Below are 14,745 nucleotides of genomic sequence, written 5' to 3'. Positions count from 1 at the left end.
ATGACTGTTGCTTGACCCTGATGAGTTTAATATGTCTCTAATTAGGCTTGGTGATGGTCATCTGAAGCATTAAATATTGGTGTGGGGGGAGCATGTGGTGGTGTCGTCTGATTACTGTAGTATCCTGGTTTTACTTTTAAACAGAGCAGGTGTGTGAGCTGCATTTTTCTAATTCAAAATCTACTGCTAAGTTGCAAGTTATTTCTTGATAATTTTTCGGCGGGGGGGGTGTCATCCCCCTACTCCAATAAATATATCTAGTTCTAAGATCCTGTTACCATATGGCAGTACAATTTTGATACGGCGGTGGGGGGGGGGGGCATGCCACAGCACCCAGTTTCAAAGTTTACTTTTCCAGTGTCAGTCACTTGCTCGGGGTTATAAAAGCTCAAGATTTATTGAAGTTTCCATCAAACACCTCTCAAGCACTTTCAGATTATTTAAAATTTATTTCCAGTAAACTTCTGCCAGGAAGCAATCCTATTTTGCAGCTGCTGTTCTCCTGTGTGTGCTGCTGTCTTTCTCATTTTGCCTTCATGCCTCCAGGGTCAGAATGCTTTAGCCCTGAAACGGAGCCATGGATGGAACCATAATCTTTTCACTTTTGCCCCTACCTGCTTTTAGGGCTGTTAGCTGTTTCAAGCAAGAGCATAGCAGAACACAGAAGCCCCTTCTTTCCATTTGATGCCAGAAGACCTGTGCAGGCCACACTGTAGTTCTGAGCCTACATAAAGCTGTGATTTTAGCCCATAAAGCTGTGATTTTAGCCTACATAAAGCTGTGATTTTCTCAGCAGCCATTGAGTTTGGAGACATGCTGAGTTTTAAGGATGCCACAACTTGAAACAGATCTTCAATTAACCACCCAACTATACCACCTTTAACACACACGTTTTCAAGGCAGTAGAAAAACTCATTAACTTAAATTACATAATTCTTAGACTAAACGTACCCCCAAAGCACATTTCTAATTAATTTGGTGTAATCAGCGTGGCCACTTCTGATGATACCTCAGTCATAGTAAGACTTGTACTCTTGTTTTTCTGTAACATGTGTCTTTTTTATCCTTTAAAATGCTTTGACAGATGATTCCAGTGTTCCAGAAACCCCTGAAGCAAAAAGGACAACACAATCATCTTTTTTTAAGTGTCAGAAAGATGTTATTGAATTGTCATCAGAAAGTGAAGAAGAAGTGGCACCAAAATACTCCCGTATAAAGCAATTTGCTGCTCCCAGGAAGGATGTGATTATTATGTAAGTCTTAGTAATGCCTGTTTATTTATACATATAAATTCCCTTATTCATACTCATAAATTGATATTAAGTCCATATTTCTGATTACTACTTTCTTACAAGCAAATATTTTTTTTTTGGGGGGGGGGGTCGGTATAAAAAACAATAAAGCTTGTTATCATTAACTCCATGAGAGCTCCTAAATAGGTTTCATTTTATTGCATGTTTAATTTGTATATCGCCTTTCCACATTCCTATACACAAGGCAGTTTACAAGCCAAAGAAGCAACAAAATATACAAAATCTATTTTACGACTGTCTGATCCAACGCATATGTCATAATACGAAATATGGCTTAAAATAAACAGCTTTATCAAACAGCATGAAACTATTAATCCCATGGTCATGGGTTTGAGCCCCACATTGGGCCAAAGAGTCCTGTGTTGCACAGGGTTCTACTAGATGATCCTTGAGAGCCAGATGACACTGGAGAGCCAGTGTGGTGTAGTGGTTAAGAGCAGTGGACTCATAATCTGGGGAACCGGGTTCGCGTCTCCGCTCCTCCACATGCAGCTGCTGGGTGACCTTGGGCCAGTCACACTTCTCTGAAGTCTCTCAGCCCCACTCACCTCACAGAGTGTTTGTTGTGGGGGAGGAAGGGAAAGGAGATTGTTAGCCTCTTTGAGACTCCTTAGGAAAGCGGGATATCAAATCCAAACTCTTCTTCTTGTGGTCCCTTCCGACTCTGTGATTCTATTCTATTCTATTCTATAATAAAGCAATATTCAGTATTCCATTAGAATCTAATAGTGCACAATAAAATTGACTCTCAAAATACCAGCAAATAATTAAACAGAAATTCACTCTCAACAATAACAATAAATCCTTACTAAATTATGATCAATAAAAATTACAGTACTTAAAAATACCACAATACAGTTTAAAAGAATTAAGTAACAAGGTTACATAACTTGTAAAATGATTAATCCCTCCCCACCCCACCAGCTCCTCTCTTTTTAATTGCTTTGCTGATCTTCAAGCCATGACCTGGGGGCAAGGAAGCTGTTGGACAGATGAACTTGATTGAGGATGGAGGAGGAGGGTCTTTTGCCCTTCTTCACACTTCTAGCCAGAGGAGCTGGCAGGGCACTGAGGTAGCTGTTTAAACGAGATGGAGTAGCAAGTGTTATGACTACTCACATCTCCATGCCTCTCTTGGGAGCAACAACGTATAAGGTGGCCTTACAGGTTACTATGACATTGAGAATTCTGGTGCCTTGGAACTGAAGGCCTGAGGGAAGGCAGTAGTGGGCAGGATGGATTGATAAGTAAATCAATCAATCCATCAAGGTTTTTGCCCTGTAACTCACTCCTAGGTTAGAACTATCCACTGAAGAAAATGAATGTTCATAGTAAGTCCAAAATTCATTCCATTTTCACCAAGTTTACCATTTCGTTAGCCAAAGACTGTAGGCCCAAGAACATATATTATTTACTTATTAAATTGGTATGCCAGCATTGATCTCAGGGCAGTTCACAGCATAAAAATACAAGAAAACAAAACACATAATAAAAACATAAATAAAACAATCACCCCCTCGCACACCAGCATAATGACAAACTGCCCACTCAAAAGGGTTGGTTGGATTGTAATATAATGATCTTAGGTACTGCAACATTACTATTTAACATATACAGTGGTACCTCGGGTTACATACACTTCAGGTTGCATACGCTTCAGGTTACAGACTCTGCTAACCCAGAAATATTACCTCGGGTTAAGAACTTTGCTTCAGGATGAGAACAGAAATCATGCTCCGGTGGCAAAACGGCAGCAGCAGGAGGCCCCATTAGCTAAAGTGGTGCTTCAGGTTAAGAACGGACTTCCGGAACAAATTAAGTTCTTAACCCGAGGTATCACTGTATTCAATAAAGTCCATAGAGTTAAAAAGAAGTGAATCTCAGTTATTGAAACAAGCATTATTTATTTTAAAATATCTCCTGATTATAGATGCATTCCTCCTTCAATCTGAATTTTAAATGCATCTGTTGTTTTTAACTATGAAAAATAATTCTTGGTATCATTAAATAAATTCTCAAAAAATACTTTTTAATATGATACATGGAGCATTTTTTATTGTCTCCCTAGAGCTTTGTTTAATTACCATATTTATCGCTCTATAAGACGCACCAGACCACAAGACGCACCTAGTTTTTAGAGGAGGAAAACCAAGGAAAAAAATATTCTGAATCTCAGAGGCCAGAACAGCAAGAGGGATCGCTGCGCAGTGAAAGCAGCAATTCCCCTCGCTGTTCTGGCTTCTGGGATAGCTGCGCAGCCTGCATTCACTCCATAAGACGCACACACATTTCCCCTTACTTTTTAGGAGGGAAAAAGTGAGTCTTATAGAGCAAAAAATACGGTATGTACTTACTTTTTATGATCTTTAATTACACAGCATCTTCAAGAAAAAGATATTATAAATGACAACAACTTGATAATTAGATGAGCATTTTAACATGCCCTCAGGCATGCGGTTTTATAAAAAGATTTGGAAGATAATGTATTATGAGTTAAGTTTTCAAATAAATGAATGGAGTTTTGAAACTACTTTTTATCTCCTGTAATTAATGCATTTAATTCCTTTTCCCAAGGCAGCACTAAGGCAAATTAACAAGTGTTTAACACCTCTTGAAAAGGGCTGCTTCATTTCACTGTGGTCAGGTGTTGCGGTTCAGAATCAACTTCCTAGCTGAGTGTGTAAACTAGATGGTATTCGATAAGGCCTTATTTCTCTTTGTTAATAATTCTGTTATTGCTCAAGTGTACTTGAGTGACTCCTGTAAAGTATTTGCTGTGCTCATGAGATAGAGAAAATGAACTTCTCAGTCAATAACTAGGCCTTCCTAGCGTGTTCAGAACCTTTTTTTGTTGAACAAAGGAACTAACCTAATCTTTGTAAATAGCCAGTCACTTATGGCCATTAAGTGGAGCCACTTAGGGAAGCATTAGGTGCTTCCAGTCCACATAATTATTGTCAGCCCACAGAAGCATCTCTTTTGTTGATCAGAGTCTGCTCAGTCTATGCAGGGTAGCCAGTGTGATGCTGTTGATCTCCCAGTTTCCATCAGCCCTGGCCAAACTTGGTCAAGGATGATGGGAATTATAGTCTATAACAACATCTGGTCAATACCACATTGGATATTCCTGTACAACCACTTTTGTGTGTGTGACAGATGCATATACATATTGTTTAGGAATTCTTGTATCAACTGTGCTGTACAACTTATGTGATTTTTAAGAGCTTCGCTGTGTACCTATGAAATCTTATAAGCTATCCACACACTCTCTTGAGTAGATGTAACCTTAAAAGCCAGTAGGGTTGGAATACAGAAACATTGGCACAGAACAATGTAGAATATAGGTAAATTAGTTTTGACAATATTTTTGAGATTTCTTAGATGCAACTCAGAATGTTCAGGGATGGGTAATGTTGCATGGGGTAACTGGCAATTTTCTTGAAAGCTACATTGACATCAGAAAGGCATAATCTTAGAAAATTAGGTTTCACCTTCTTACAGAGAAAATGTTGCATCTGCTGCAGCAGAATCCTCCAGAGAGGAATGCAGATAAAGTCCCTAGACAGAAATGTAGCCTATAAACAGCTCCTGTGTTGGGTAAGTTTTTATGATAAGGCTAGAGCTAATTGCTTGCTTTCCCAAGGCTCTTGACAGGGCAGCTGGTTTTAAAAGTTAGATTCCAAAGGAGTAGCCCTATCAGTCTTTTTGCAGTAAAAAACAATGAAGAGTGTTGTGCACCTTAAAGACCAGTTTTAAGATGGTATACCCATTCAGAGATTACAGTTCACTCAATCAGATGTGTCCATGAAATCCTATGACGTAATAAATTTGCTGTTATTCCTACCAGTGCTACTGTGTTTATATATTTCTAGAAAATGCAATACTACGGTGCTTGACTAAAATGGTGTAAATATTTTTACCATGCACGACAGCTCAGAGCCTTCAGATAGTGAAGAGGATGAAGGCAAGCCATCAAAATCTGTTAAGGAAAATGAAGAAGAGGAGGAAGAGGAGGAGGATCTGAACTATTGCAAACTCCAAACACTAAAGGAACTCTTTCCACAAAAAAGTGACCAAGAGTTATTACAAGTACAGTAATATACTTTTGAATTGTTAGCTAATTTGAAAGGAGCACCAGTCATAAAATATTGTGAAGAATGAATTACAATATTTAGTCCTAAAGCAGTGTTAGTGTACACTTGGAAGTGAGCTACTTACTCTCACCTTCTCACTCATTCTCTCACACACTGTGACTCAGGGAGTTCTGTTTTCAAATCTTGCATTTTCTGTGAACAGAGTAGGTGATCTTGGATAGGCAACTCTATATATAGTAGCCTGAGAACTTAGTCTCTTATACTATCTACCTTTCATGAGTTCATTCGTATTAGTATGTATACTCTTGCCATTTTGTCCTATAAAGTGTGATTCCCCCCCCCCCAGGGCACATAAAAATGATTAGAAATGCAATCCATAAAATAATAGCTTAAGTAAATGTTATTTAAGTAGAAGCTTAAAGGCTTGCTGAGGTGGTCCATGGAAAGCTCTTTGAAACTCATAGCAGCATATAATCATTAAATAGTGCCAGTGAAAGAATTGTAGAGTGGGCATGCAGAATGTAGCAGCTTCCTGAGAATCTCTGCTTTCCCTCTGAAACAAGTTTTTGACCCATTGTGACTGTCATGATGCAGTTGAAATAATGTGGGCAATGTCTCCTAACAGCTCAGAAGGCAAATGGATTTCCAGTGGACTACAGTGTATTGCATAACTCCTCTCCCTTTATCAGTAGCAAGTTTTCCCAATTTGCATAAATTGTATGGATTGCAGAATTCATATTTTTGGGGGTGGACAATTTGAATACAGAAGAACTTTCAAAAACCATGCATAGGATTTCACTGTAAATTCTTGAGAATATAATTGAAATTCCTCTAATTTTAATAAAGAAATGTTTGTTGACTTTTTTGTCCTTTCTCTCTCTCTCTCTCTCTCTCTCTCTCTAGCTGATATCATCAACTGCTACAATGGATGAAGCTATAGCTGAAGGCTTGAAGTTGAATGAGGAAGGTAAGAAGTACTAGTACTTTCTGTTAATAGTTTCCAAGCAGTTTTTTACCTAGCACTTTAGCATTGGCTGGCACAGAAAATGCTATGCAATTCCTTTTTGTTTTAACCACTCTAAATAATTTGATGTCATCTGCAAATACGGATGCCCAACTAGTTACCCTTAACCCTAGATTATTTATGATCAAGTTGCAAAGCACTGGTGCGCATACCATCTTTGCCCATACCCATCTTTGGGGACCTAACTGTCTAAGGCCCTTCATTGCTGATTCATAAATTCAGATATAATTCCATCTACAAAGCATTTCTATGCCTACTTTTGCATATGTTCACATGAATATTGGTTAAGTTCCATTTTGTGTACTCCATTTGCTTCATATTATCAGGATCAGTTTGAAGGCTAGGTATTGGCAAATGCAGCGGTGATCTCATTTGTGATAGCATACAGATAAGTTGGTATCATCTGTGGAAGTCAGTTCTACTGAAGTTAAGGGGACTTGCAAACACTCTTGCACATATTAACTCAGAAGTAAGAATTATCTACATAGTATGGTCTTGGATTTTGGCTACAAGTTATTTCAACTGTACATCTCTTGCATGTCTCAAAATGGCATTTCTTTCCTTGTTTATTTTTGCTCCTTGGCTTCCCCTTCCATCCAATTTTCATTTTTTTAAAAACTGAAATTTTACATCTTTTTATAGCCTCTCAAATGTATATCTTTTTAAACAGCAAACGTTTGTGTAAAACATTTCGGCTAGTCCTGTGTATAAAATAATAGACATGAAGAAACATGCCTGAACATAAGGGCATGGTTCCTTTGATTCTGAGCAAGTTTTTAAAGAAGGAAGAATTTCTGAACATCTGCTATTTTTTGTCTCAGTGGGTTTGTGTGTGTGTGTTTGGTGGATGGGTGGGAGAGAAAAAAACTGGCAAAATTTTATTTATTTTATTTCTTATGAACTGCCAACTCATAACAAAAATGTTAGTATACAATAAAATTTCTACATTTTTTACTGTTTGGTTAATTTGAAGTAAAAAACAGTTTTTGGTTTTGATTAAAGGGCATTTAGATTAATTGCTAAGCAACAAAGTGCTTTGACACTGGACTGCAAGAAGTTGCCAATTTTTTAAAAATCCCCTTTTTAATTTCAAAAGGCAGCTCTCGCAAAAGGAAACTTGAGGAAAGTGCCAACGATGGTACTGAAGATGAGGATGACCAAAATACGAAAAAGAAAAAGCTTGATCCTGTAAGTAGCTGGTTGTAATTTCTTTTACATAAAGAACCCCAAATTAGCACTCGTTGAGTAAACACCTTGTCAAGATTTTCCATGTGTGCTCAGTTCCTGAGCTAATTATTTATGAGATGAGTGCTAGAGCATTGGAAATTAAACGTTCTCCTAATCATATCTCTTTCATATACTGAATTTTCTGTATTTAATGCATGACTTGGTAGCCACATGTCCGAGTTAGTCCACCGGGGGGAAATCACAGACGTTTGGGCAGCTCCAACTCCTCTAAGCTATTTTGTGTGGCCTCTTGACCGCTTTCTTTCTCAATACACAGATGAAGTTTTCAAACCTTAAGTGTGCTGGAAAAAATCTTGGTGAAGACATCAATCCATATCAGGCTACAATAAGTGCCGCTGATGAATCTGGAGGTTTAGCTGTATCTGCTACACCAGGGATAGGGAACCTTTTTTTCAGGCTGAGGACCATGTTACTTTATGGGCAGCCTGTCAGGGGCCACATTCTGGTAATTGAGGAAAAGTGAGCAGTGCAACAAGTGTAAATTTTTAACATTTGTACAGTAGGCAATGTCCGACAAACACTCAAACACTCTTCTCTATTCTCTACCCAGGCAAGTAAAAGGCATCAGATTTGAAGGACATTTCCAACCACACAAACACTTGAAGGAAGGTGTGAAGCAGGACTAGTTGGGGGGTTGGGGCAGAGTTGTGAAGGACAGTTAGGAAGGCTTGCAGGGGGCTGCCTTTGGCCCCCAGGCCTGAGGTTTCTCACCCATGGACCACACACAATTGTGGTTCCTTCAAGTTACCTTTTTCATTCAGTGGGCAAGTGTGTTGTCTAGTTAGTGGCGTAGGATAAGTCTAAAATAAATGAATCTTTTCTGAACTGTAGTTGCAGAGTCCTGAGAATCAATGGGAAAAGCGTGAAAATCTAGTAAGCAAACTGCACAAAGAATTTCCCAGCTTGGATAAAGAGGTATGTTACATTCAGCCAAAAGTGTGTTGTATATAACCCTCTTACAAAAATTAGTCCACATTCTAGTTACTGTTATTAGCTCTCTTCCCTTTGCATAGGAATTTGGAATTGTGTAAAAGAGATGAAGTGACTTGATCACAAGTACTTTTTTTTAGGATACTCCATTCCATTTCCCCCCATCCCCAGTTTTCCATTATCCTCCCTCCCTTCAGATACTCAGTGCTCATCAACCCTCTCTTTAAGCCAGTGATGGCCAAACTTGGCCCTCCAGCTGTTTGGGGACTACAATTCCCATCATCCCTGATCACTGGTCCTGTTAGCTAGGGATGATGGGAGTTGTAGTCCCAAAACAGCTGGAGGGCCAAGTTTGGCCATCACTGCTTTAAGCTTTTCTAAAGTCTTTCGTACCTCTGCCAACATTGGGATTATCCCAAGCCTGCTGAAACTTTCTTCTTCTACATGAATAGTGTCATATTTGCTACATAAGGGTAGAACTTGGAGAATGGATTTATTGTTAGTGTATATAATATATATAATAGTATGTGTAATAATTGAGCAATCTAGGAATAGATGCAGCAGTCAGTCCACATTATGAGCTAGAATAGACAGTTAATATTACAGTAGAAGATAGTGTTGTAAAGAAATAATGTGAGGCATTCTTGAATTTGGAGCTAGTGATCTGGAGTACTTTCAGCTTTAATTGTTGGATAAAATGTAAAGGTAAAGAGCAATTTTGTACTGGGCAGTAGTAGCCACAATGTATATTGTATGTTCTCATAGTTGCTGTAAATGAGAAGGTTCCTTGATTGTCTTCTTTGTTTTTATCTGCATAGATGTTTGTCTAGTTGTGATAATACATTGATATTCATAGGCTGTTAATTCTGTGACTATATAGGATTTCTGCTTACTGTTTCTTAAATAGGAGCTGAGAGATGTACTTCGGGAACACAACTGGATATTTCAGGAAGCTTTTGAATCTTTAAAAGTATTCATGGAAGATCATGAGGGTAAAGAGTATTTCGTTCTCTCTCTCTCTCTCTCACTCACACACACACACACACACACGTATATATATATATATATACATACACCCATATAGGCTTTATCATCCCAAGGAGTTACATGTCCTGTTGTAAGTAATATGTGAAATATTTTTAAATGGAAAAAATGACCAAGTCAGATGCTGATATAAGAATATATCTTTTATTATCAATGATTCTGTGATGGAGTAAAAGTTGAGGAATTCTAAGTGATGTAAGGCTTGAGTGACAATTGTGGGCAGAACTACAATGTATTTTCAATCCTGCAATCTCTTACCATTTGGTGAGAGCCTTGTATGCCTAAGGTCTTCCTAGACTAGGCATCCCTACACTCGGCCCGCCAGGTGTTTTGGGACTACAATTCCCATCATCCCTGACCACTGGTCCTGTTAGCTAGGGATGATGGGAGTTGTAGCCCCAAAACATCTGGAGGGCCGAGTTTGGGGATGCCTGTCCTAGACAGACTTCAGAAATTGCTGTTCCTGCTTGCAGTCTCTCACTCATGTCAAGCAACACTCTGAAATGTTCTCTGACTTCCCACAAATGACTTCAGGAGAGGCTTTAGTGATGGAGGTTCTGCTTTGCAACGAAGAGCCCAAAATGATATGATCAGAAGCAACTTAGCAGCATTGCTCTCTTCCCTGCCATTCTTTCTGTTTCTTTCCTTTTCTTCACGCCCCCCCCCCCCCACCAACTAGGGATCTAGGATTGGGAAGGGTCACAGCTCAATGGCAGCACACATGCTTTTCATATAGAAGGTCCCAGATTCAATTCCTGGCATCTTCAGGTAGGGAATAAAACAGATTCCTGTCTGTAACTCTGGAGTGCTGCTGCCAGCCAGTGTAGACTGTACTGAGCTAGATGGACCAGTGGTCTGACTTACTATCAGGCAGCAACCTTTGTCCCTAAGAGTGGAGCTGCAGTGTAAGCATTCTGCATATTTCAACTAGCCACCTTCATCCTGCATTAATGTCATTGTACTGCTGCTATTACAATTAAAATATTTTAGATTGTAAACTGATGGAAGGAACCTGTCTAATTCTTTGTAGAATACTTAATAGAGACTGCCATACCACACTGCCAAGAAGGATGCAACATTTTTCACATCCTCCCTTTCTTGATTGTTACTAAGCACTACTTCTGACATTCAAATATACTGTTTCCTGAGCTTTCAAGTCAGTCTCGTTGGTGATCGCTGATGCCATTTAAGTAGACTTTCATATCCTTGCTAGAGAGCTGCCATATACTGCTGCTGCCCAGCCTTTTGGTTCTACCAACATATTCTCTGCTTGATTTTTTTAAAAAAAACAACACCATCAGCAGATCAAATTGCTAGAAAAGCAACAACAATAAAAATGACTGCAATTTGTTGTTTGTTCTAGAATATACTTTGCAGTTACCAGTTGAATGAGAGTTTTTTTGTTGTCTGATTTTGTGTTCAAAGCTGATTATTTTAGTTTTGGAGGCATCTTCAAAAATAGTATAGTGATTTCATAATGACCTCTGCTTATTGACTTCTGCTCCATTTACACAATGGGGTTTTCCTTCCCTCCCCTTCAGACTCCTGTAGTAATAATAATAATAATAATTGATTTATACCCTGCCCATCTGGTTGGGTTTCCCCAGCCACTCTGGGCGACTTCCAACAAAATATTTAAAATACAATAAAACACCAAACATTAAAAACTTCCCTAAACAGGACTGCCTTCAGGTGTCTTCAACTCAGATAGTTGTTTATTTCCTTGACATCTGATGGGAGGGCATTCCTCAGGGCAGGTGCCACTATTGAGAAGGCCTGGTTCCCTGTAACATCAACTTCTCGCTGTGAGGAAACAGCCAGAAGGCCCTTGGAGCTGGACCTCAGTGTCCGGGCTGAACGATGGGGGTGGAGACACTCCTTCAGGTATACTGGGCTGAGGCCGTTTAGGGCATTTAAGGTCAGCGCCAACACTTTGAATTGTGCTCAGAAACATACTGGGAGCCAATGTAGGTCTTTCAGGACCGGTGTTATGTGTTTTTGGCATGGGAAGCTGTGCAGGAAGGCTTGTGTGGGCAAGGGTACCTTCTGCTTGAGCTAGAGGACCTTGGGACCCAAGCCCAAGTGATGCTTCCAAATAAATGTGTTTGCATTCCAAGCCTAGGCCAATATCCAGAAGGACCTTATATACATGTGCAAGTGCTTTCATGCGTGTCTCTCCTCCCTGCTCTGTGTTAGAGGTAGTTACCGAAGTTCCCCTAGGACAGTTTTGGGAACCACAGTGATTTTCTCATGGCTCAGCACCTTTGTAAATCGGATCACGTTTTATATAAATAAAATGTTTTGGTTTATCGTAATGCACTTAAAATAGTAAATTTATGTACCGAGAAAGTGTTTGGGAAAGAGACTAGGCTTGAGCATCTTGATTATAAGTGTCTGGAAGATAATTGCAAATAACAAGAGAAATACTGGAACAAATTCGTTTATTTTAAAATATTTCCTGCCTTTCTGCTTGTCACTGGCTGGTTGAACTATGTAAAATGTCAGTATCCTGGACCCTAATTGTTACCGCAGCTGCTGTGGCTGCTTCAGCTGCTGCATTTCTGCAGTAGCCATGGGAAGTGTTCTATAACAACCTGAAATGGGTAGTACCAGATATTTTTTGTACTATGGGCGTGGGGCATCTCTTCTCCTAAGCACTTGAACAATTTGAAACTGCTGGCTTATTCCAGCAGCAGGGGACTTAGGAATGTCCTGTGATGAACAGTGATGTACAATGCCCCCTCAAGTTCTCACATGTTACTGCTGGCGTTCTGCTTGCTTCTCTTTTCAAAAATTGCATTACTAACACTTCATTAAATAGAGGCATAATATTTTAGGTACCTTATAAAATGATGAGCACATTTAAAATCTGAGGCCAGGATCCAAATACTTGGTTGTGTGAACACAGGAACTTGTAGCAGCCTAGTAGAATTTTTCATTTCAGCAGCATACTCACACACCTTACTCTCCATCATCCCCACAAACACACAATGTCACAAAGTCCTGTCATTTTTAAAAGCAGTTTGCCATATGTGTGAGGAGCTGCTCTTTGAGAAGTACAAGTCGAAAAGCTTCTTATAGCTCACCGTTTTTGTCCTGAACTTGCTACATTAGAACGCACTACATTATCTATTTTGGCATCTGCAAAAAGACTCCTTTAACTTTTATTTTAAGTTTTGTGTGAACTGAATTAATTGCTGTGACTCCATAGTGGGTGTTCCACAAATACACATTACCAACTTTTATTTAGGAATATATGTGCTTGTTATATTTGTAAGCCATCCATATAACATAGTTCCCTAGTGTGGTTTATAGACCTATTAGAAATAAAAAAAGCAGCCCACAGTTTAAACAGTAAAAAGAATTAATACAAATTAGAGCAGGGAAACCTAGAGAACCAGCTTAGACATAGCAGCTAAAACTATTTAAAACTGTCAAAAAGATAATTTGGTTCAAGAGTCTAAAAGAACCAGATAAAAGTAGCCTTTGTAATTAAAAAGTCAAGAAGAACAAAAAGATAAGCCTCTCTAGGGAGAGCGTAAGAGGAGGTGAGCTGTCTGAAAAATACCCTTTTCAACTTCTGTTGTTAAATATAACAATGTACTGCTACTTGCATTCCATTTACTTCTAATAAAAGTCTTTAATGTACACTTATACTGTAATAATAGTAATAGCTAAGCTGACTTTCCTAACAAGGCTAAAATACAAATCCCTTTTATTATGGAACTATTTACTGTTTTACAGTGAATTCTTCTAATATAATTGAATTATTTAACTCTCCTTTAAGCAATATTTCTTACAACTATGAAATATTAGAAAGTAGCAAGATATTTAGTTACATGACAGCTCAAACTATGTCTTCTCAGAAGTAAGTCCTATTTAATTCAGTGGGGCTAGGATTTCAGCCTGTTACCTTATTTCCAAAAGAACTGAATTTGAGATACTGAAAATGTTTCATGACTAAGATGTCTTTAAAAGTAAAGAATTGCAAAAAGTGTTTTAAATAAGCAATACAGGTATGTTTTACTGTTGCTGAATGTGTCGTCATTACATTAAAACAGGTTTGGGTACAAAATAACACTTCTTGCTTAAAACTATTAACAGGTGTCCTGTTCTGCATGACATTAGTGAAAAGCAATGGCTGTTTAATGTCCTGATTTAACCAGTTAATATTTATTTAGAGCTTGAGAAGAAAATGTCTGTTACTCCACCTGTATGTGATACTAACAATAATATTTAAGCTTTTAAATAGGATTGTGCAATGTTCTGTTATGATTGTCAGATATCAGAGCAGCACAATGCAGTCATGGGAATAGTGCCAAATATTGGATAAAATGTTTTTGAGTAAGGAAATGGAAGCTTATTCCATAAAGTAGGCACTGGTTCTGTGCAGCTCTCTCCCCCCCCCCCAATCATTACTGTCTTCTTGTAAGTTCTCTCTCTGTGTGTTTTTTTTAATGCATATACAGATACCCAATACCCCTCCAAAAGTGAAGTTTCAAATGGAAAGGGGGTCTCCGTTAATAACAGCCATTATCGCCAGAATGACACTAATGTGAAGCTCAAAGAGAAATCCTCCACACGAACTGAGAACGGCTTCAGAAAGAAAGATAAAAAGAAAAAAATCTGGAGTACTAAAAGGGACTCTCAAGATTTGGAGTACGAGTCTGCTTCGGAAGCTGGCAGCTCCCTTGATGAGGACTACGGTGGTAGTGATGATGTGATGGAGGATGGTTACAAAACTAAAATTCTTAGTTTCCTGCAAGATGCTTCACTGGGTGAACTCACTTTGATCCCCCAGTGCTCTCAGAAAAAGGCTCAGAAGATAGTAGAGCTCCGTCCCTTTAATAGTTGGGAAGCTCTGGTAAGTCTGCATTCATTCTTTAAAATATATATATATACAGCAGGTAATATAGTCAAGGATGCCTTAAATCCAAAAAGACATAGATGGGTGGCCTTTTCCTGATTAGGCTAAAACACTATGCTCATTCTAAGCCAATAGCATTTCAAATAGTGTCAGATGACCTAATTTTGAATGAATTAAGGGGTGATTTTCCTGAAAAACCCAAGCTGATTGGCTGGCAACACTGTC

The 14,745-nt window shown here is 38.7% G+C and overlaps 1 protein-coding gene across 4 annotated transcripts in view; it reads left to right on the top strand.

The window, feature by feature from the left end:
• SMARCAD1 (SNF2 related chromatin remodeling ATPase with DExD box 1) overlaps positions 1-14,745 on the top strand; it is a 46,096-nt gene that overhangs the window by 12,003 nt on the left and 19,348 nt on the right. For all 4 annotated transcript variants that reach the window (XM_083756385.1, XM_083756384.1, XM_083756383.1 and 1 more), the window contains exons 3-9: positions 1,085-1,253; positions 5,246-5,402; positions 6,311-6,374; positions 7,528-7,619; positions 8,511-8,594; positions 9,517-9,601; positions 14,123-14,517. In XM_083756385.1, the coding sequence (XP_083612511.1) occupies positions 1,085-1,253; positions 5,246-5,402; positions 6,311-6,374; positions 7,528-7,619; positions 8,511-8,594; positions 9,517-9,601; positions 14,123-14,517 (1,046 nt within the window). The remainder of the gene's footprint in view (positions 1-1,084; positions 1,254-5,245; positions 5,403-6,310; positions 6,375-7,527; positions 7,620-8,510; positions 8,595-9,516; positions 9,602-14,122; positions 14,518-14,745) is intronic.

Source organism: Podarcis gaigeae (genome assembly GCF_964106915.1).
Source record: "Podarcis gaigeae genome assembly, chromosome: 9".
Lineage (NCBI taxonomy): Eukaryota > Metazoa > Chordata > Lepidosauria > Squamata > Lacertidae > Podarcis > Podarcis gaigeae.
Note: the sequence above shows the minus strand (reverse complement) of the source record. Positions and strands in the feature narration are given on the sequence as shown.